This window comes from Astyanax mexicanus, chromosome 6 (assembly GCF_023375975.1).
Source record: "Astyanax mexicanus isolate ESR-SI-001 chromosome 6, AstMex3_surface, whole genome shotgun sequence".
Lineage (NCBI taxonomy): Eukaryota > Metazoa > Chordata > Actinopteri > Characiformes > Acestrorhamphidae > Astyanax > Astyanax mexicanus.
This window is the reverse complement of record NC_064413.1, coordinates 53,180,432-53,205,737: the sequence shown is the minus strand read 5'-3', so window position 1 is coordinate 53,205,737 and position 25,306 is coordinate 53,180,432. Positions and strand designations below refer to the sequence as shown.

Here is a 25,306-nt window from a genome sequence, read left to right as displayed (position 1 = left end):
CTCAGTCACACTCCTCAACACCTTCAACCCCTCAACTCTACTTGTATCACTGTCTAACCTGGAGAATAAAACTCAGACGATTCAACACTTTCACACATTTTTGTTTAACTAAAGACTTTCAAACTCCAGAAATTTGCTGTGTGTCATACAGTGTGTAAATATGACTTAAATATATTTTGCTGAGCTCAGTTAACAGCTGTGCTGAACTTGTTAAGAGTTAAACACTTGAGAGTTACCAGCCTCAGAAACCGCAAGTTAACAGCTCCCCAGATAAGAGCACCTAAATACTTCACAGAGTATTTTGGTTTGTTTAACACTTTTTTTTAAGTTACTACATGATTCAATATGTGTTTCTTCATAGTCTGGATCAGTTCCTTATTCATTTACAATGTAGAAATAATAAAATAAAATATTGAATGAGAAGGTGCGTCAAAGCGTGTTGCTAGTCCTATATGTGACATCCAAAACAAAAATAGTTATTTTGACAGACCTACCCTAAAAGACATGCATGTATTCTTTCAGAAGGTCTGTGTAAAAACTTAGGAACACATAGTGTATCACAACAGAACAGCAATACATACAGAGTGAGAGAGAGAGAAAGAGAAAAATAGAGAGAGAGAGAGAGAGAGAGAGAGAGAGAGAGAGAGAGAGAGAGAGAGAAAGGAAATGAAAAGAATTCCTGGTTTTACACACAGTGGCCCACATGTTCATCTGATGAGGGGAAGAGGCAGAGAGAGAAGGAGAGAGAAAGAAATAGAGAGAGAGAGAGGGAGAGAGAGAGAGAGAGAGAGAGAGAGCAGTAGTGTGAGAGGGGTCACTATGCCACACTTTCACTTCGCCACTGCTCTACTCACGGCTATAAATACCTCAGGTGTCACGACAGCATTTCTGTCTCACACACACACACACACACACACACACACACACACACACACACACACACACAGTCTTGTTTCAGAGTGCACTCATCTGCACTCAGTGAATAAAATGATTCACTGCTGCATTCCTCAGTGTACACACACACACACACACACACACACTTCAGCAGAGAGTCACACTTATGGTCTCCATACAGAAACACTGCAGAGCTACAGCTCAGCATACAGAGCAGAGGGTAAACGCCCACACATATCCAACAACATTTTTATAGCTTTTCACTCATTTTCAATATTTGTGTGTGTTATATTTTTAACAATACAATGCCAACTCACATCTCTTTACAGTAATATTTTATTAATTTTTGTTGTTATTACTGTTTTATTTGGTCACCGTCACACATTTTTTTTACTGATCTGAATATTGGAACTCCATGGAACAATATGATTAACTCCAAAATTACTCAGAATAAAATATTTTTACATTGACCTCCATTGAAACTTGATTTTTTTTTTTATATACCATACTTTTCAGACTATAAGGTGCACTTAAAATCTTTTAATTTTCCATAAAATTGTCAGTGCGCCATATAATCCACCTTTAATATAACCTTTATGTTTGAATTCTACCAGTCAGGTATTAAGGAGCAGTAAAGCCACATTGCTGAAGTACAGTGATATAAGGGTGAGTTTCAGTGAAGTTTCTCCAGCACTAAGGCTGGAGCAGTATTATCATTAGCATTAGCTGCTAACCGCAGCTCTAGCTCTTTCACTGTTCCGAGGTGAGTGTATCAGAGTGTAGTCTGTGTGTTTACCATGTAAAACAAGCTATGTGGGACGAACTGCTCGGGAGGCATTTACTTCCCTCTAGTGCTGCTTAGCACTAGCATTAGCACTAGCTTAGCTAATGCTAATGCTGCTGCACCCAGCCTTAGTGCTGGAGAAACTTCACTGAAAGCTCACCCTTAGAGTTTTGTTTATTAAGGCACTTCTCTCAGCTTTCCCTTTAAAAGAAAAACATGGCGACACCCTTGCTCACTTCAATGTAGGCATCCTTACTAGTCTCACTTAATGCGCTTTATAATCTAGTGTGTCTTATGTATGAAAATAGACCAGAAAATTTACTTTTATTCATAGCGCATTTTGTAATCTGGTGCGCCTTTTAGTCTCGACGCTGGTAACTCTGATGAACTTATCCTGTACAACAGAGAATCCTGATGAGAGGGTAATCCTGATGAGAGCCAGTTTCATCATCATAATCTGGATTAGAACATTACTCAAATAGAGCTATTCACTGTATACCTGTAACTCTACCTAGAGACAAGAAATTCGAGTAAATAACTCTTGACGAGTTCAGCACAGCTGTTAACTGACTGGTTCATCAATGGGTGCTGTTTTAGTAGCTGAATGTATTCATTAGAAGCTGTGTCTACAAATATGTGGACATATAGTGTATAAATCATTTAAATAATTAGTGTAAAACTGTGTTAGTGTGTGTGTAACTCTAACCCCCCTGCACACACCTGGCTGTTGAAGGCGCAGTACAGGTCACAGATCAGGCTCCAGTTGTGGTTCACCATGCAGTCCAGCACTCCGAGATGAGCCATGCTGAGGGTCCGGGATCAGCACCCCCCCTTCCCCCCCCCCAGACACTGAAGCGTGGGTGTCAGGAACCAGAGACGAGGTGTGTGTGCACGAGTGTGAACCCGACTGTTCATCCGTGTGCCCGGGAGGCACACCGGCAGCCGGCAGCATCCCGTCTCCAGCTCATTAACTCTGGGTACACACACACACACCCAGGGGGGAGGGAACCAGACACTAGGGGCGGGGGTCCCCCTAAAACTGAGCTGCTCTCCTAATTAACAGCACTGAAACACAAACACATTAACGCTCACTTATGCAATAGCACTGAGCTAAATCATCTTAAATTATTCTTATTTAAGCTTAACCTAGCCTTATATTAGCAACGGCAACGAGACAAACAAGCTTTTTTCTATGATAAAAACTAGTCTACAATTTTATTATATTATTAAATGGGCCCATTTAACCTAAAACGATCTATTTAAGCCAAAACAAGAAATAAATCAATCAAAATCTTATAATTTGAGTTAAAACTCCTCATTTACACTACAATGTTCAATCATAACCAACAACAGCAATAAGCTTAAAATAAATCTAGTCTTATATTAGCAACTGCAATAAGATAAATGAGCTACTTAAGCTAAAATTTGTTTTATATTAGCAACAGCAATGAGCAAAACAGGCTATTTAAGCTAAACCTAGTCTAATATTAGCAACAGTAATGAGCTAAAAGACTATTTAAGCAGAAACTAGCTTGATATGAGCAAATGCAATGAGCTAAACAGGCTATTTAAGCTAAAACTAGTTTTATATGAGCAAAACCAATAAGCTAAATTAGCTATTTACCTAAAACTAGTTTCATATTAGCAACAGCGGTGAACTAAATTAGTTATTTAACATAAACCTAGTGTAATAGCAACAGCATTAAGCTAAAACTAGTCCAATATTAGCAACGGAATTGAGCTAAACTAGCTATTTAAGCTAAACCTAGTACAATATTAGCAACGGAATTGAGCTAAACTAGCTATTTAAGCTAAAACTAGTCCAATATTAGCAACGGAATTGAGCTAAATGCGCTACTTAAGCTACAACTAATTTTATATTAGTAACAGAAATTAGCTAAATGACCTATATAAACTAAAACTTGCTTTATATTAGTAACATACATAAGGTAAATTAGATAGCTAGTGTTAGCTAGCTATTTAAACTAAACATGGTCTTACATTAGCAACAGAATTGAGCTAACTAGCTATTTACGCTAAACATAGTCCGTTACTAACAACATAATTGAGCCAAATGGTTTTTTTTTAAGCTATGTGTTTTCATATGATACCAAAAGCAAGATCAAATAAATCAAATATTAGCGACAGAGATGATTTAAATAAGCTTTTAAGCTATACATTGTTTATTATTCATGACATAATTTAGATAAATTAGGATTTTAAGATAAAACTATTCTAATATTAGCAATAGTAATGAGCTAAATTAGTTGTTTAAGGTAACTTAAACTAGTCTTATATTAGCAACCGCAACCGCTTAATGAGTTGCAATTATTCTTAATCTGAAACTACCTTTTTATTTTTAGAAAGGACTCTTAATTTACAACACTTATATTTAAGATAAGCTTATAATTATTTAATTAAGGCAAAACCTTCCATATTTTGATCAAAACTATGTATTTGAGCCCTAATCGTCTGTATTTTATGCTGAAATCTTGTTTAAGCCAACACCATTTAGAAACTAGAATTCAATAATTAGGCTAAAATTAAGATTAAAGCAACATTTTAGTTCAATCAAAACTCTCCGTATTTCACCTAAAACTCATCTTATTCAAGCCCGAATTAATTATTTAACCTACACACCTTATTTAACATAAACTCCTCATATTAAAACTGTTCTTATTTAAGCAACAGCATTAATGCACTACAAAAACACTTCTAATTTTACCCACTGCACTATGAGCTATGAATCAGTGCACTGAATGAGCTGAAACCTGCTCCGCTGGGGGCTTCAGGACCGCTGAGGAGGAACCAGAGCATCAGGCAGAGAAGCTGGAGATGAGAGACTGCAGCAGAAACACCTGGAGGAGAGTAAAACCTGACTCTGACTTCCCTCAGAGTCAGGAGGAGAGATGACTAATCAGTTCTCTGGCTATGCCTCTCTCTCTCTCTCTCTCTCTCTCTCTCTCTCTCTCTTTCTCTCAGAGTGCTGCGTCAGGCGAAGGAGGAGACGCAGTGGTCTCCAGCTCAGATCACAGGTGCAGCCTGTCCTCTGTAAGGCTGTAAATGTGGTAAAGGAGGATGATGAAGACCGAGACGAAGGCTGAGTGCTGCAGTAGTGATGGAGGAGAGGGTCCGGCAGAGTCCTCCTCTCAGCTCAAAGTCCTGAGTCAGTCTGCAGCACTAACGGTCTGATCTCCGCTCAGACTCCCCCCGCCTTTACTTATTCATCCTTTCACCCAGACGCTCCCAAATCTCCCTCACTTAAAGCGATAGTTCAGCCCACAATCTCATTTACACTCTTTACCTCTTTAAAATGTGTCTCCAAAGCCTGATGCTTTAGTTTTAGACTGGAGCTACTTCCATACCATACCGCTAATTCCATGCATCAATCATCACACACTCTCTACAATCATAATTAGGGATGCACCGATACCACTTTTTCCTTACTGATACCGATACCAGCTTTTCTGGTATCGGCCGATACCGATATCAACTGTTTTATCCTGAATAAGATATAATAACCTGATTGGCTGCTCCACAGTTTCCACCTCTTTTTAAAGGTCTTTTAAGATGATTGGCTGCAGTAGATAATGATTAGGGGTGTCACGATTTCGATATTTCATCGAAGTTGATCGAAATTACGTCATGGTCTCAAGCAAGTCAAAAAGAGGATCGTCGAGCCCTCCCGCAAACGGCGCAGCACGCTACGCAAATGGCTCAGCCCACTGTAGCTCAAAGAGCAGCTCTTTCTCCAGAGAATGTGGACATTCTCATCTTCTTAAAGAAAAACTGAAAAATATAAAAATAACAGTTGTTTTGTCTAGCCTCAAATATGTTAATAGTTTTGGTACTTTAAGGAGCATCTTTCTCTCAGATAAAGTTAATAATATATCTTTATTAAAGAAAAAAACTTCTCATTCTCAGAGACCGAAAAAGTCTTAAAGTCTTATTTTTAATGTTTAACTGTTATAGTAGGATAGAGTTCAGTTTGTTAAGGCTTTTTTACATGACTGTTCCTGTATTTTTTTATTATTTATTTTGTTATGTGCATTACATATATATCTTAATTAAATTATTTAAATTTGACCATTAGTGCCTAATCTGGTGTATTACAGATCACTTGTATCACTTTGCATCACTTTTATCAAGCCCACTTTTTGAAATAAGATATTGTAAATTTGATTAATCAAACCAATGACTGACCATAGACTAATCTAAAACTGGAATAGGCAAAAAGAAAAAAGAAAAAATAGAATTGGATCGAATTGTGACCCTAAAATCGGAAATAAAATCGAATCGAGGATTTAAAGAATCATGACACCCCTAATAATGATTGACAAGGAGCTCCTGTTGTCGATATAAAATTATTCAACTGAACATGTAATGATCAAAATATACTAAAAACCAGGAAAACCTTTAGGCGCTTTTCAGATTTTCTATTTTTATTTTTTATTACAAGATATATGTGCAGTGTTTCTTTAAGAGTGTAAGTGCCAGTATCGGTGCCGATATCGTTATCAGTATCGGTGCAACCCTAATCATAACATACCTAACATTCAGTACCAGTCAAAAGCTTACACAAACATTAATAGTGAAGTGATGCAGACTATGAAGGAACACATAAGGAATAATGTAGTATCTTAAAAGTTAAACAAACCACAATACTCTGCAAATTCTGATGCTGGTAACTCTGATAATCTTATCCTGTACAACAGAGGAAACTCTCACTCTTCCTTCTCACACTTTTATTCTGTAACAGCACTTTTATTCTAATTCATTTTGTTTTAATCATGTTTGAATCATTCATTCTTTATTCTTATTTTACCTATATTTCCATTTTTATTGTTATTCTTTTACGTGTTTTTTTTTATTTGACTTGTGTTTTTCTAATTTGTAAAGCACTTTGAATGACCATTGTGTTTGAAAGGTGCTAAATAGATAAACTTGCCTGGCCTTGCCTTTTCTGAGGCAGTCCTGATGAGAGCCAGTTTCATCATAACCTTTTTGATGGTCTTTGCAAATGCACTTGAGGATACTTAAAGTATTTCTTTCTTTATTAGTTGAGTAGTTCTTGTTTCTCATAATCTGGATTAGAACATTACTCAAATATTCACTATTCACTGTATACCTGTAACTCTACCTCTTCACTACTTTACTTTAACTGATGCTCTCAAACACTTTATTAAGAGACAAGAAATTCAAGTAATTAACTCTTGATGAGTTCAGCAGCACAGCTGTTAACTGAAAGCCTGAATTCCAGGTGACTCTACCTCATGACAAAATCTGAGAAAATCCAGCAGAGATGTGCAAAGCTGTCTCTATCCAAGCAAGAGGAGCTACATTGTAGGATGTAAAATATAAAATATATTCTGATTTGTTCTTCATCTTCATAGTTTAGATGATTTTAGTATTAATCTACAACGCAGAACAGAATTTTAGGGGTGTCCAAACTTTTGACTGGTACTGTATATACTTTAAGACGTGTGAACTTATCCTTAAAAAAAACAGGTTTTTGGAATTTCACACATTCACACACCCTTTCTATAACCTCCATGGGACATGATACTGTGGCATGTCACTTTAATACAGGCAGGTTTAATGTAACTATGGAACTCATTGCTCAACACCGACTGCTTTGCTGTGATTGCAGTGAATTGCTGCCTTGTTCCTCCAGAGTAAAACTACAGAAACAACCTGCAGACATCAAACATGCCTCGCCTGATGGCCTACACTTGAAATAAGGGGTTGGGAAATTGCATAAATTTGATTTTGGTCCAACAATAACACCCATCGAAAGCAGAACACAGCACACACACAACCACACACACTGCCTGCATGCAGCCACACAGCTTAGTAATGCAATAAAGCGAGATGTAGTGCACGGGTTAACCTGGTTATGTAATCCACAACATATCAAGACAGACACTGGGAAGATGGGATGGGGAGAGTGGTAGAAAATGCCAGATGCCAGGGCTCCAAGCACATTAAGTGCATGAAGGCCTCTGATCTAATTCAGTGCACAGCCCTGGCAACCAAAACAACATGACGGGACATGGCTCAACACATACATTTTTAATAACAGCCAAATGCCAACTGTCAATCAGGCAGGGCATGAACCAAATAAGAGCTTTACAGCAGAACCACATCAGAGGAACCGGGGAGGATCTGGCCTGAAGCTTACGGTAGAGTGAAGGGATCATCAGAAATCAATTCTGATGTTTTATTTGTATCATGCTTCTTAAAAATAGTAACACAGACAAGATAAAAACCCTGAGAGATGACCACAATGAAGATCCTTCAGATAGTGCAGTTAAGGACTTTCCAACTAGGGCTGCAACGTTTAGTCGATATTAGGACCGCACTATGTGGCGGGCGGGCGCGGGATTAAAAGAAGCAATTTTTTTGCGGAGCGGTAACGAGACAGAAACGCGGGAGCGTGGAAGAGTGGGTTTAAAAATCAGTCTCGCGCAGACCTCTATTATACATGATAAAAAAAAATGCAGGCTCTTCGAAACTGATTTATATAATAAAACGTAAGGGGTAATGTGGCAACAGTAGGGGCTAAATCGGTTACAAAAGCCTGGCCTACAAAAATGATGTCTGAACGAATTTCCTCTTATCTAATATAATTTAAAATGGTTTAAAAATATAAAATAATTTCTAAGCAAACAAAATATTTAATATTGAGCTTATAGCCCAAGTGCAAAAATACAAAATCAGTAATACGGCTATGCCCTGCACAATGCTTAAACCGAAATAGACCAAGTACAATAACGTCATTAACAATGACTTTCCTCTACTCTAATATAATTTAACATGGTTTAAAAATATAAAATAATTTCTAAACAAACGAAATATTTAATATTGAGCTCATAGCCCAAGTGCAAAAATACAAAATCAGTAATATGCCCTGCACAATCCTTTAACCGAAATAGACCAAGTACAGTTTACAATGACTGTCCTCTAATATAATTACCAATGTTTAAGAATATAAAATACTTCCTGAACAAACGTTTTTTTTTTGTTTGTTTTTTTAAGCAAATAGCCTAAGTGTGAAAACACAAACAGCAATTTACTGGGCTGGCTTGCGCAGCGGAGAAACCGTGCAGCAGCAGCCTCCTAGCCTGCTTAGGCAGCGGATAAGCCGCGTGTGGGGCAGCAGAAATTCCGGGATGAAAACACAAAGAAATCTGAGCTAAAAACACAGAAAAAATATGGGGGATAAAAACACCAAAAATCCGGGGTGAATATGTCTCGTCGGTCAGAGCAAATTGAACATTTTTCAGTGGATTAAAGGGGCCGTGATTTGCTTTTTTTTATTTATTTTTTTTTTACCTCTTTTTTTAAAAACGAATATTCGAATATTCGCTTCGAATCAGTGCCGAATATCCGGAGCTCAAAAAACGCTATTCGGGCCAGCCCTAGTCGATATAATCGACAATGTCGATTATTTAAATTTGTTGATTGCAAATTTCATTGTCGACTAATCATTCATTTATAGCAGTACTGCATTACACAAAGTGCTGGAGACAAAAGTGCAATGGAAGATAGGTAAATGTCTCACTCACACAGTTTACACTCAACTTAGTCTGTGTCTCCAAAAGTACCCAAACATAACAGATTACATATTTACTCACTAAGTATCAGTACTTTCCAAACTTAAACCACATCTTAAATCTCATATTTAGCTGTTTCTATCGTTTTTAGAGATGGAGGACATCTTAGTAATAATTGCGGACTAATCGACTAATCGGAAACATAATAACCTGATTAGTCGACTACAAAATAATCATTAGTTGCAGCCCTATTTCCAACTAATCTTCCAAAGGCCCATCATAGAGTGTCTCCCAGGGTTTCTGCCGTGTCCTCCATCTTTAAATACAATAGAAAAAGCTGCATATGAGATTTAAAAGACATTTAAATGTTGAGATGATGTTTAAACATGGTAAGTTCTGATATTTAGTGAGTAAATATGTAATCTGTTGTGTTGGGGCACTTTTGGAGACACAGACTAAGTAGAGTGTAAACTGTGTGAGTGAGTGATCTCCTAATGCACTTCTGTCCCCAGCACTTTATGTAATGCCGTACTGTACAAATTAAGGATGAGTCGACAATGAAATTTGTAGTCGACAAATTAAATTAACCAACATTGTCGATTATATTGACTGATCATTGCAGCTCTAGCTCATAGTAGAGCTCAATTTACAGTTATCTCTATCAGAACCCCTGTGGCTGGGCTCCCACTTTGGAAAGTTCATATTGGAACTTCATGAAAAGTTATACAAAGGAGCTTCTCCATCAGAAAGCCCAAGATGCAGCTACATTAAAAAAACCCTTGGATGGACTCATCTATCCCATAAAGGCCTTAATGAATCTTTTGAATCAGTAGGCTAACAATGGAGCTCAATTAAAAGGCCATGGAGATGATCATCTATTCCAAGGTCCATAAAAAAAGGGGTAACACTTTATAATAATATAACTTATTAATTAATTAATATATTTTTAACTAATGATCAGTAGATGTGCACAAAGCAGCAGTTCATCAGAATTTAAATATTAACAAATGCTCACACATGACACTTTGTTATCAGCATGGATATTCATATAAAAAAAATAGCAAATCATTAGCGCATCAGAATTTGAACATTAATAAATCGCTAGTAAATACGAATTTTAAACTGGGTAAATGTTTATGAATGGCAGTTCATGTTGCCAATGCGTTCATTAGTATTTATAAATGTAATAGCAACTTTTTAGTGTCTTAAAATGTGACAAATAACAGTTATTTATCATTAGTTAATGGTATATTAGAGACAGTTATTATGTAGTGTTACCAAAAAAAGGTCCTGAATCAGAAAGCTCATGAATTAGCTTCATCAGGAGGTCACATTAGATCCTCAATTGGAAGACGTAAACTGGGCAATAGAAACCTCAAAGCAAGAAGAACCTCCAAAGATGAACCACAAAGAACTTCCAATAGAAAGATCAATAAAGGTGCTTCAATAAAAGAACAAATTCAAAATGCAGAACCAAGAAAAAAAGCACCAATAAAAGGACCATGAAAGAACCTCCAAAATTACTATTAATTACTATTAATTTTCCCAAAACCCTTTTTAATTTGGTGCGATTTATTTATGAATTTTACCAGTCAGGTTGTAAGGAGCAGTAAAGCCACTCCACTGAAGTACAGCCTTATAATGGTGAGTTTCAGTAAAGTTTCTCCAGCACTAAGGCTGGATTTAGCAGTATTAGCATTAGCCGCTTCTGCTAACCACGCTAAATTATTGGAAATCTAAGCTTACTGAGCTTAAAGAAATCTGTGTAGATTAACATCCACCTCTCATTTGACTTTGAAAAAAGAAAGCCCTGCTGAATTAGAAGGGAAACATGGCGAAACCCCTGTTCCTTACTAGTATTGTTACTTATAAAATGTGTTGTATGCATAGAAATAGACCAAAAAAAATAGATGTTCATTTAGTGCTGGACGATATGGCCAAAATTTATATCACGATATATTCCTTAAATTTCGGTCGATACGATATAATTTCGATATCGATAAATACTTTGAAGGCCTCAGAAAAAGAATCCCTGCAATCTCTGCAGCTTGCACTGCAAATTTAAATTATTATTTAACTGTGTATTTGCACTTTTTGTATCAATCTATCTAATGGAAATATGTACCTACTACTGTATGAAAATGTTTTTTAAGTCTTTGAAACCTCCTTTCACAAAAACTTTAATACTTTAGAAATAAAAGTAGTCAAAATAAATCAATGCTCAATTTTATTTGCATATAGCAAAATAATAACATGACATCCCTGTCAAACATAAGCCTATATAACTATTACAAATAAAAATAACTTTAAATGACAACAGAGGCAGAGCTTCTTATTCATTGTAAACAAATTTAACAGATTAAAACAAAAGTGTTTTAACTAGGATATAGAAGCCTTTATATACATAAAAGCAACAAGATTTTCCCGTCAAATAAACAAACCTATAGGATTTTTCAACTATAAATAACTTAGTGACAACATAATCTATTAAAGTGCTTCAGCCAGAATACAAGAGGTATTCAACATGATATCAACGGCAAATAAACAAACCTAAAGGATTCATAAACTTTAAATAACTTAGTTTCAACATAATCTATTAAAGTGCTTCAGTCAGTATAAGGAAAATATTGTATGTAGTGAAAATGCTTGAGGTGGTGGAACAGATTAGATGTATTAACGTTACGCTGCTTGTCGGCTCCACTCACCGGCACAATTTGCAGCAAAGAGCCGCGGCTGGGCGAGCGGAGGCGCGGATGAGCGAGCGGACCCGCGGCTGGGCGAGCGGAGCCGCGGATGAGCGAGCGGAGGCGCGGATGAGCGAGCGGACCCGCGGCTGGGCCAGCGGAGCCGCGGATGAGCGAGCGGACCCGCGGCTGGGCCAGCGGAGCCGCGGATGAGCGAGCGGACCCGCGGCTGGGCCAGCGGAGCCGCGGATGAGCGAGCGGACGAGCGAGCGGAGCCGCGGATGAGCGAGCGGACGCGCGAATGGGCGAGCGAAACAGCGGCTGACCGAACAGAGTCTACCCTAGCCTTGGATCCGCTCGTCCCGGCTCCGTTTCGAGACATTTTAGATGCGTAGCGGAGCGGACCTGAACCTAACCTAGCCTAGCCTAGCCTAGCCATTTTAACCCAGCCTAGCCTAGCCTATCTGGCTACGTGCCTGTGTGATTGCGTCATCACGCACTGAGGTAGCACAGCTATGGGGGCAGAATGTGTTTGGCTCTGCGGCGAGCTGACGCCAGTAAAAAACGCCTGTCCGTGACAGATTCTGTACATAATACATATCGATATACCACAAAAGTGATATCACCGTTATTGAAACATTTCTTATCGCGATAAATACCGATATCGAATTATTGTCCAGGCCTACGTTCATTGATAGTGCTCCTCATAATCAGGTGCGCCTTATAGTATGTATAATACGGTAGTTCCAAGAAAAGCCAGAAAATGCTAATTAGATGCCACTCACTGAAAGGAAGCATATGAGCTAAAACTGGGAACATGCTCTGCATGGTGGATTATCAGGCCTTGGCCTTGGGAGGGGCTACTAACCCACTGAACTGCCTCAGGACACGCCATTAACACACACACACTTACATATAGGCACACACGAGTAGCATGTGCATGTAGTTATTTTGGGATGCCATTTGTGCCGGATGGTGAGGAAAGGGCGGGGCTGGAATTCCATGAGAACCAGTGAATAAAGATAAACAGCAGGAGGACCCAGGAAGAAGGGTACACACTCTTATGAAGAGCTTCAAAAGAGATGGAGATACCAACACACACACACACACACACACACACACACACACACAGAGATTGAATCTCTCAAGGTCATCAAGGCCAAAACTCATGATGCGTGAATTTAGCAACATTAGGGTGCCATCAGCAGAATTACATAATAAACACAAACCACTAGAACTCATTTAACCTTTAAACACACACATTTACATATTATACCTGTCCCCATAATTATATTACTACATTATCATACAATATATAGACTGAGGTGAACGAAGAATATATATATATATTTTTTAGTTTTGCAATACTGTATTGATTCTACAGCTGGATAATATATCACTATTTTATATTGTATTGTTACAAATGTTCTTTATGTATCAACAATAAGTATATCAAGGATATTATCAGTGCTTAGAAAACACTGACCCAACTGTACATTTTATTATAGAGCGAGTGTATAAAATCCAGTTTAATTGGATTACGTGTAGTGAAAATTAAATAAGAATCACTGAAGAGAATTTGAATAGAAAAATAGCAGAATCTGCCTGTGTTTTGTAAAAATGTCTTTAAAAATTAATATTTTAATAATAATAATATATTTTTTCACTATATAACCCAACATCTCTATCAGTGTGTGATTACCTGTATACTGTGCATATACTGTAGATATCAGCATATGGTCCAGCCACAATTACTTTTTTGAAAAACAGTATAGACGATAACTTATAAGGGTAACACTTTACTGTTTTCAGATCACACTGTTTCAAAATGAATAAAAAAAGTGAAAAGTGTTTTTTCCTAAAATGGGATTTGAACAATTGCCATATATCATAATACTAGTGCATCTTTAAAAAATATCATATGATTGAAAAGTTACTTTATTTCAGTAATTCAGTTTAAAATGTGATATATACATCTACATATTATATAGATGTTTTAAACACAGAGAGTGATCTATTTTAAGCGTATATTTCTTTTATTCTTAATGATTATGGCTTACAGCCAATGAAAACCCAAAAATCAGTATCTCAGAAAATTTGAATATTATATAAGACCAATTGATACTTTTGGCAGTGTGGGCAGTGTACCAATTCCTGCTGGAAAATGAAATCTGTATCTCCATAAAAGTTGTCAGAAGCAGAGGGAAGCTGTAAGATATGAAGTGCTGTAAGATTTTGACTTTAGACTTGATAATAAAACAGTGGATCAACACCGGCAGATGACATACATGACTCTCCAAACCATCACTGATTGGTGGAAACTTCACAATAGACCTCGAGCAGTTTGGACTGTGTGTCTCTCCACTCTTCCTCCAGACTCTGCTCCCTTGATTTACAAATGAAATGTAAAATTTACTGATGATCAGTGATGGTTTGGAGAGACATGTCATCTGCTGGTGTTGATCCACTGTGTTTTATTATCAAGTCTAAAGTCAGTGCAGTTTTGTTTTCCCACAAAATCTTACAGCACTTCATTTCTTACAGCTTCCCTCTGCTGCTGACAACTTTTATGGAGATGCAGATTTCATTTTTCAGCAGGACTTGCCACACTGCCCACACTGTCAAAAGTACACATTTTTGGGTTTTTCATTGGCTGTAAGACATAATCATAAACAATAAAAGAAATAAACGCTTAAAATAGATCAATCTGTGTTGTATTTTTTGCACTGTATTGCAAGAAAAGTCAAAGAAAAAAATGTCATTGAGCAAATATGTTGACCTATGTTTTATTAAATAATTAATTAATGACTGCATTTTGTATGCTATTGTATTTTCATTACATCAGTGGCATTTAATGTTTTTTTTTTTTAAAACATAATCATATTTTTAAATCACAATAACGTCTAGCACAACCACACAGCACACACACACTCATACACACTCATACACACACTCCACTAACACTAAAATAAAAACCTGATGAGTTGGACGCTCCTCAGAGTGGATGACACATGACTAAATCTGGACGACACATGAGAGCTAATCCATCTAAATTCATTCCTCTGATCCACACAGCCCCTTTAAACATGTCCAAGAAACTAAACAGCAACAAACGCAAATAATATGATAATCATGCTCATAATAATATTCTATAAAAAGAAAGAATCAGTGCTTCCATCTATGTGCTCAGTGCTGTTTTCTATTTTTTCCTGGCATGCTTCATGGTACAGTTCAGGCTTCAGCACATTCCAGGCCAAACTTCACCACTGACCCAATCCCCGCTGCTCAACCTACTGGATTTAATGCTGGAGCATAGATCTGGTGGTGCCCTCCCTCCACCCAACAGCCTCTCGCAAACATTCTCACACACTCACACATTCACAGACCAGGAAAATCAATGCCATGCTTCTGTATCTCAAAAACAACAAGCATGGTTTCTGTGTGTTAGTGTATGCATGGTTTATAATTAGACAGCAGAGTATATACAGTATATATATATATATATATTTTCCCATTTTTCTCCCAATTTATCTAGCCAACTGTCCCACCTATTGAGCTGTATACCACAAACACCAGGAGGGTGAAGACCAGCACACGCCTCCTCTGATACATATTAAGTCAGACCCCGCCTCTGTTTTCATTAGCATCGCCGAGAAAAATGGAGGAAAGCGCAGCGACTCGGTTCTGATACATCAGCTCACAGACGCAGCTTTGTGCTGATCTACATCACCCTAGAAGTGATGAGGAGAAAGAGCAGTATCTACTGTACCCACCCAGAGAGAGAAAGACTTATTGTTGTGCTCTCTCAGGGCTCCGGCTGCTGATGGCAAGCTGCATGACCGTGATTTAAACCAGCGATCTCCTGATTGCATTGTATCGTTCAATCAATAGCCAAATAATGAGTTCTGTTAGAGAGATCTATTAAATTTAGTAAACAGTAAATGGTTATTTATCAATCAAACACACTATAATACTTCTGCACCCATCAACGAAAGGGTTTATAGTAGCCTATTTTAGTACTACATACATACACTAAATTGTTTGTGTTGTGAGGTGTTATCTTGTGAGTAAAGATAACCACTGTCCAGTATGCTTATGACAAGGTAATGTGAACTTTGGTAGTTGGAGTGAAGCACAAAACTCTCAAAATTATTTAAAAGTACCTCTCTAAAATAATCTCCTTCATCTGCTGAATCATCACAGACAGTAGTTACAGATCCCTCCCTCAGACAAAGTCTGCTGGCTAATCTTGCTGTTTACTGTCTGAGGTTCTCAACCAACAGACCAAAATGGCATTTCTTTAACTGATCAAGTAGGTGGGGCTCTGGTTGTGGTTGACAAGGTGACAGGTTTCCTTATTGTGACATCACAATAAGGGAGGAGCCTCAAAACGGCTCATAGAAGAAGCAAATGATTCCTGAAGACAAACTCTTTCAGCTGATTCATAGAAAACGAATGGATGGAGTTTTTATAATAGGGGCAGTCGAGACCCAAACGGACATAATATGTCCACTTTCTGGTCTAGACTGGACCAGGATTTCAGTATAAAGCGATTATGGTGATTTATTCCAACATTAGGCTTCATTTTATCCTCCAGCTCTTGTTAGTATTATGAATCACTCTGCTGCTGCTGCTGCTGTTCAGGTAATCAAACCCCGGTTAGTCATGCGAAGGCGAGTGGAGAGGCGTTCTGTCATTCATCCTCATTGCCGTTCATTCACAAAACCCCTCACACACTCATTAACACACACATACACACAAACCATCCACTGCCAGCGCTCACACACCAACAGGAAACAGTTCAGCTTCCTGCCAAGACCCAAAATCCCACACCAAATACCGCAGTGGGCAAGACCTGATAACACCGAGTCGTCCAGGACTGAAGGACAATCCACTGTTCTGATCAGCCGGACTGAGAGAGAGAAGCAGGTCTGAGCTCAGCTTAGAGCTTTTAAACTGTCCAAAAAAAAATTTTGATCTTTACTGTTACTTAACTTGAAATCTGCATTACATTTAAGCAATAATACACTTGAAGTTCGTGCTATAACATGTAATATTGGCACTGCTGTTCTGCGGTCGCAGCCAAAATTACATTTTATAGCACAAACCTCAAGTGTATTATTCTGATTATAACAAAGGTCCATTATCACTGTTTATTGAAAGATTTTGAGTTAAAGAGAATGAGAAAATACGATCTGTTTGGTTATAAAACTAGGGTTTAAAATACAAGTTAAAACAGTTCCATTATTGTTCGGTTTGTAGCTGCGCTGTTTGGCTTGTAAGCGCTGCATCGTTGCTAGGTTACCTGAATGTGGTGGAGTAATACATGGAGAGCTTCAGTTACAGTGCATTACTGGCTGATAATGGCACTCATAAAACGCCTCTCAGCCAATCACATTGCAGAGTCAGAACTAGCTGTGAAATAATTACCAATATTTTCAATATGTAGTTTCTGTATCTGATCAGTCTCCATACTATGTGAAGCATTTAGGTGCTCTTGTCAGGAGTTTCTGAAGCTGGTAACTCATGTCATGATGAACTTATCCTGTACAACAGAGCAAACTCTTGCTCTTCATTTTCTTGGGTAGTCCTGATGATAGCCAGTTTCATCATCATAACGTTTTTGATGGTCTTTGCGGGGACTGCACTTGAGGAAACTTTCAAAGTTCTTGAAATTGATTTTTTTAGATTGTCTGATCTTCATTTCTTCTTAAAGTTTTTTTTTGTTCTTTATTTAGTTGAGTAGTTCTTGCTTCCTATAATCTGTATTAGAACATTACTCAAATATTCACTATTCACTGTATACCTGTAACTCTACCTTTTCACTACTTTACTTTAACTGATGCTCTCAAACACTTTATTGAGAGACAAGAAATTCAAGTAATTAACTCTTGATGAGTTCAGCACAGCTGTTAACTGAAAGCTTGAATTCCAGATGACTCTACCTCATAAAGCTGACTGAGAAAATCCAGCAAAGATATGCAAAGCCGTTAATCTAAGAAAGAGGTGCTACTTTGAAGAATCCAATTTTTTTTCTTAATAGTTTGGAAGAATTTAGTATTAATCTACAATCTACATTTTTTTTGAATGGTACTGTATATATAAATGAGTACAGGTATGGTCTACTATGGACTTCTGACCATAAAGCAATGTGAGTAGTTTAATATTTTGTTGCAAAGAAAACAGTCATGTTCAATACATCATATATGAAGTATATTAAAAGAATATGTAGAAACATACTTATTTTAATGAAAAACATTTGGGTGTAGACATACTGAATAATGGGCCGCGTTCACCCGAGCATGACCGCTTAAGACTTCTGATGTCAGAAAGAAGGAATTCGGTATCTAGACTCAGATAAGAGTGAGGAAACAGGAAATGTAGTGTCCCAGCCTGCATCCTATACTATCAGAGAGGACAAGCCTGTGATTTTCTATCTGTTACTCCGCAAGAGGGGCTTCAACTAATGATGTTTATGTAAATATCACTGATTAAACACGACTAAACTAACCAAAGAGGTTTAAAGAAGGGAACCTGGTGGTGGCATCAGGACTTCCACCTCTGAAGCCAGCACCAAGTTCCCTTCCTTAAGCCTTTTTTACACATATGAACCACTGAAATACTTATTTTAATACTTATTTCCACCTGCTGGCATGTTGAAGGCCAGCGATTTGCGCATTTTCCCTGATTGCCATTGCCACTTTTGAAGCTCCACAGTTGACAGACATGGCAATCCACCAACCACAGTTATTTCGTTTAGGAGCTTTGTGCACAAGCACTACACTACACTACACTACACTGACACTCCTCTTTTAGCGGCATTACCAGCAAGCTGATTGGCTCTATGTTGAAGATGTCTTACACAGTCCATGCCTTAGTGCAGGGGTGTCCAAACTACGGCCCACAAGTTATTTTAGAAATAAAATGAAAGTTGGCCTGCAATTAATCAGGTTTTTAATAATGTGAGATTCAAAGTTAGAAAGCTAGGTGTTGCTATGACATAAACCCAATTTTAAATGCTTCTCATTTCTTTTTTTTCCTTCATTACACCTACATTAATGTTTCTGAGCTTTTGGGAGAACATGGCAACCCAAAAGAAACAGAAAATAGACAACAAATGCAGAAAATTTTAGGCACGTTGGGAATTTATTTATTTATTTTTTTTACTGAGTTCACAGGGAAGTGTGTTTAATATGTTTAATTAGTCAGGAATCAGTTGCTGTAATGAAGCAGTATAATAATATTAAGAGACATTATAAAACGAAATATCAATTTGGAAAATCTTAGTTTACACAACACTGTCAAAGATAGATAAAGTTAGTAACTCAAGTAAAATGATGTGTAAATGATGATAGTAATCAAGAAAAAGTATTATTATAAGTAATATATTTCTTTATTTGTTTTATTACAGAGTCTGTGGCCTGTTATTGTACATATATGTCTCCTTCTGGCCCCCAACAAAAAAAGTTTGGACACCCCTGCCTTAGTGTGTCACAAGCAGGCCGTGCACAATACTGTTTTTTTTTTTTTTTCTCAAAATGATCATTATCCAACGTGTCAGCTAATCACACTAATTCAGTTGCACTCAGAAACCCAGCGATGTCCCCGGGGACAGGACAGCACATGACAGCTGCCGATTGGGCCAGCACACTCCAACAGGGAACAGAGAGTACTGGGATTGGACAGCAGCCAGCGGAGGCACATTCCTGCTTTGAGCTCAGCAAAGAGGCCTGATTTTCAGTTGTGGGGGAGTGTTAAACCCCTGATCCCGAGATACAGATTATTAATAAGTTACTAATCATAATTATATCATAGTGCCTTCTTCTATTGGTTTATTGGGTTGAGTGATGTGCTGTTTCAGGGATGTTAAGACCCTGGAATAGTATCTAACATTTATATTTAAACTCAATGAGTACATTGAAGGCGGCCTTCGTTTACAATGTGGCCGAGCCAGTACATAAGGAAGGGATTGTCAAAGAAAAAAAAAAGAAGAAACAAATAAAAAGACCCAGCAAGGTATTTTAAAATATGATATAATGCTATAAATCAGGGGTGTCCAAACTACGGCCCGCGGGCCATTTGCGGCCCATTTCCTTTTGTGGAGCGGCCCGCGAGGTATTTTAGAACCAGAATGAAAGTTGGCCCGCTGTTAAGCAGGTTTTATAATGTGAGATTCAAACTTTGAACGCTAGGTGTCAGAAACGGGGTAAAAGAGTCTAAAATCTGAGAGGGTGCGCATTTCTAGCTCAGAAAAACGGACCAAAGAGTCTAAAAGCGGAGAGAGTGCGCATTTCTAGTGCAGAAAAACAGGCCAAAGAGTCTAAAAGCTGAGAGAGTGCGCATTTCTAGCTCAGAAAAACGGGCCAAAGAGTCTAAAAGCTGAGAGAGTGCGCATTTCTAGCTCAGAAAAACGGGCCAAAGATTCTAAAAGCAGACAGAGTGCTCATTTCTAGCTCAGAAAAACGAGCCAAAAGTTGCCGTAATTAAGGAGTTTAATATTAAGAGACATCATGAAATGAAACATCAATTTGAAAAATCTTAGTTTGCACAACACTGTCAAAGACAGATAAAGATAGTAAGTCAAGTAAAATAGTGTGTAAATGAAATAATCAGGAAAAAAGTCTGTGGCCCCTGACTTATATTTCTCCTTCTGGCCCCCAACAAAAAAAGTTTGGACACCTCTGCTTTAAATGATGTAAAGATAAAAGTAAGAATTTAGTAGGAATCATAAAATCGTGGATAAAATGTTAAGAATCATTCATTTTTAAGTGAAATGTCTTGTTTTCTGTTGTGTATTCGATTCGATTACTCGATTAATCGAATAGATTTTTTTAGTAGAGTACTCGATTATTAAAATAATCAATTAGATTAGATTAGATTAGATTAGATTAAGTTCAACTTTATTGTCATTGTACAGAGCCAATGAAATGCAGTTAGCATCCAACCAGAAGTGCAATATACAGTGTTATTTGCATAAAGTGCATAGATAAGTATAAATATATAAATATACAGAAGTATGAATAAATGCAATAAATGCAATATGGATGTACAGGGAGCAGCAGTACAGTTTAGGTATAAAGGGAGCAGTGTAAAGAGTGGAATACAGTAGTGTATACACACAATATATACATGAGTGGAATAAATACCAAACTACTGTATAAATGAGCATATAGTAATATGTTGGCAAATATAAATAAAGTGCAATAATAGCTGCATCAATAGCTGCAGCCCTAAATCACAATCGATTGCGCTGACTAATCGGTGCAGCCCGTGTGTCGTCACACATGCAACACACACACACACACACACACACACACACACCAGCTCCGACTCTGACTGCCCCCATAATGCAACACACATCATTCTCACTGAATATCCTGAGGGTGAAAGGGGCATCAGAGCAGAAGCAGCGCTGAGACTGAGCCAGCCGGCACGAAAAACTGAGCTGGCACCTTTTCCATCAGTTAATCCCCCTCCTTCCTGACTGCACACACACACACACACTCTTACACACACACACACACACACACACACTCTTACACACACACACACACACACACACACACAGGAAAGCAGAGCAGAGTGGCGGTGGGTTAGATAACAGAGCACATACTGGCACGGCGCTGTTGCTCAGCAACTATGAACAGGTGACCTTGCAATATAGCGGGGGGGATTCCTCACCAGGAGGGACCCCCCCACTTTTGCACCAGGAGTAAAGCAGCATAAAGTTATCCAAAAGCAGCGTGTAAGACTGGTGGAGGAGGAGAACATGATGCCAAGATGCATGAAAAGTGTGATTAAAATTATTTGCATTATTTGAGGCCTGAAAGCTCTGCATCTTCTTTTTTGTTATTTCAGTCGTTTCCCTTTTTCTGTAAATAAATCTCTAAATGACATAAATATTTTTATTTGGAATTTGGGAGAAATATTGTCTGTAGTTTATAGAATAAAACAACAATGTTAATTTTACTGAAACATAAATCTATAAATAGCAAAATCAGAGAAACTGATTCAGAAACTGAAGTGCTCTCTTATTTTATTATAATTTTTTTCCAGAGCTGTATACTGTATTAGCATGCGGCTAAAAGCTTCTCGAAAGCACTATAATTGATTAGCAACGGTAGCTTATTAACCTTCAGAGTCCTGCTGACGTCCAGACAGGTCTAGGTCAGGTTCAGGGCGGCAGGTTGGCATGCGGGACCTGATTACCGAAAAAATCACCACACAGGAGCGCTCTGTTTACACTGGCTCTCAGAACTCAGCGCAGCATCGCTAATCAACCACAGCTTCCTGCACTTCCTTTAAAGAAAAGATCCTTTCTGAGGAGAAAAGCCATTAAAACATGATCTCTTCACAGAAAACCCGGTTAGAATAGAGATGATTGTCTACATTAGGCGGATGAAAACAACATTTATCTCCAGGACTGTCTCGTGAGTCTTCTTCTCCCTGACCACAGCTCACTTTCTGCTGCCACAGATGTCTTACAACCATGATAGAACTTAAAATCTTAATTTATACCAATCAGCCATAGCAATAAAAGCTTTAAAACTATTAGTTTAATACTATGTTATATACCAATCATACAGCAAATTGATATGACCTCACTCATTTTACCATACCTTGATATAATTGATTTTTTTTTGCATATAAATGAAATTATAGTCCCGATTTTAGTGATCTATAGTGCACCAGTCAATTGCACATCATGCAGCTTTATTTAGGGTGTGTTGGTGTGTCTTTGATATCGAAAGGGCGCAAAAAATACGCATTGCTGTGCTCCAAACGCAAAAAAAGGCATGAAATAATTATCTTAATTAATCATGGGTGTGGTTCATTCATCAATGTGCCAGTGGTCATTCCCTTTAAGAGTCGGGTGAGCTCTGACTTTGGCACGTTCGTATCTTAACAGCGTGGTGCTTTTAAGCATCTCAGCAGAGACAGATACTGATCTGCTCGTTCACACTGTGAAGATACACCAGCAGCACATTTAAGGGAACAGCAATGTTATTTAATTCTTTATTCTGTTTATTGTTGAGGTTAAAGTCAGGGATGAGGTTTACATCCACTGGGAGCATCTATAGGAATGGACTCTGATGATTGACTGTTGTCAGGGTTTTAATCAGTCAGTGCAGCACCTGTGTTTTCCACTGCCAAAATATAAAGAAAGAAATATTTACCTGACGTTCATCACTACACACCTCATATTGCTCTGTGATTAATCTACAGTTACAGTAGATACAGGAATCACTAGCGTAATCTGCTGTGTGAGGTGTCTGGTCGATTTCAGCACAGCACCTATTCTTTTTCTTCTTCTATTGTTTAATCTGGGTGGATAGCCTGCCTCAAATTTCTGTAATTGGTCTAAAAAACCCGAACCACTGATATAAACATGGCTCCGCTGCAGCAGGTAAATGAGCTGGGGTCTAATGTAAGATCCTGGTGGGAGTGTCAGGTCAAAAGTGTGAGACAGGTGACGAGGTTTTCCCACTTTGCCGTGAGTTAAATATAGTGCCGTGGAAACCGTGCCGAGGGCGAGTGAAAGGCATGCTCTCAGGATAAAAAGCCTAATTTATAGCAGAGGGAAGAACGACAACCTGAGCAGAACCACAATCACATCTTCAGTACTGCTATCTCTATCTCTCTCTCTCTCTCTCTCTCTCTATCTCTCTCTTTCTCACAATTAACATCAACAGCAGTTAATACACATATTAATAGACGTTTCTGTCTCTATGAGAAGATTAATACATGTGGGGACAGCCTTAATACTTTCTGTTAATGTGCACATTTTATGCAACACTAGTAACGTAAGATTTGGGCATGTTTTGTGGATACAATCCGGGTTAGCACCCGAACATCCCTTTCAGACAGCTTCCTCTTACAGCGTCCACAGTTAATCCTGTTGGATGTGGTTGGTCCTTCTTGGTGGTATGCTGACATTACCCTGGATACCGTGGCTCTTGATGCATCACAAGGACTTGCTGTCTTGGTCACAGATGCTCCAGCAAGACGTGCACCAACAATTTGTCCTCTTTTGAACTCTGGTATGTCACCCATCATGTTGTGTGCATTGCAATATTTAGAGCAGAACTGTGCTCTTACCCTGCTAATTGAACCTTCACACTCTGCTCTTACTGGTGCAATGTGCAATTAATGAAGATTGAACACCAGGCTGCTCCGATTTACCCATAAGACCTTCCACACTAAAATGACAGGTGTTTTAGTTTCATTGTCCAACCCCTGTAGACTCTGATCTCATGGTTAAACCCATCTCCTTGGCTTGTTTGGTTGATCCAACTATAATCTCTTTGATTGATGCTCCTGTATCTCCTCAGCTCCTACATCACCCCATGATCACTCTTCTTCTTCACCAGAGCATCCCTCATACAGACAGAGCAGATCCCCGAACGAGGAGCCTCAGCTGGTCTGGGGAACACTGTGCTAATGACCAGGAGCAGCTGGTCTTTAATTACCCTCCACAGCTCCTGCCAGCGTGGGGGGGGGAGGGGGGGGGGGCAGAAGAGAAAGCTGGAGGGAGGGACAGTGATGTCTCTAGAGGGACAGTAGCCGAGGGGGAGACGGGGGTCCGGCGGGTTCAGCCCACAGCGATGATGAAGAAGAGAGACAGCAGAGCGTGAGAGACAGTGTACAGTCCTGAATCACAGTGCATTATCCCCCAGTCATCACCTAAAACACATCATCACTCTAACAATGGACATACATAACCATAAATACGCAATAATCAGACTAAAAACAACTATACATCCAAAAAAGACCAACTTCTTAACTTCCAATTAAAGTTAATGTAAAAAGACTTTATTCCAGGTAACTTTAGAGCATATCTATTGGTCATATTAATATAAAGAAGAGTACCACTTATACAAAGGAGTGAAAAGTATCTCTTTATTCATTACTCTGTAGGTAGAAGTATATTGTAGATACTAGGGTTTAATAAAATACTTCTGTAGAAGTTGAAAAAGTATCAACACAAGTTGTTCACTCTTTAAGTAAAAGTGGTGTAAAAGTACTGAATTCAAAACTACTTAAATTATAAAAGTAAAAGTAATATAAAGGGGGAAAGAAATAAAGACATTAAGAACAAAAGCTTAGGCCACGCCCACAGAGTCCTATAGTGCACTATCCCCTCCCCCTCTCTCCAAAACACATTTTTCTAAAAGCCGTAATGATTCTAAAATCATAAAGCACACAAAATTATTCTAGAATACTGTCAAAAGATATTAAAACAAGAATCTAGTCTTACTTACTAATCAAAATGTTTTAATTTTAAAATTCTAAAATTCTTTGTTTGGAATTATCAGAATATATAATTCTATTTTTTTTTATTTCTATTTTTTTTTTCATTTAGAAAATTAATTAATTTAACTATATAA

At 38.1% G+C, this 25,306-nt stretch overlaps 1 protein-coding gene across 2 annotated transcripts in view; it reads right to left on the bottom strand.

The window, feature by feature from the left end:
- LOC103034540 (rho GTPase-activating protein 21) overlaps positions 1–25,306 on the bottom strand; it is a 197,964-nt gene that overhangs the window by 159,038 nt on the left and 13,620 nt on the right. The window contains exon 1 of one of the 2 annotated variants that reach the window (XM_049480865.1): positions 2,399–2,868. The exons of the other annotated variant lie outside the window; for it this stretch is intronic. Coding sequence (XP_049336822.1) covers positions 2,399–2,482 — 84 coding nt within the window. The 5' untranslated portion in view covers positions 2,483–2,868. Of the gene's footprint in view, positions 1–2,398; positions 2,869–25,306 lie in introns of those variants that run through there. 2 annotated transcript variants of the gene reach the window in all.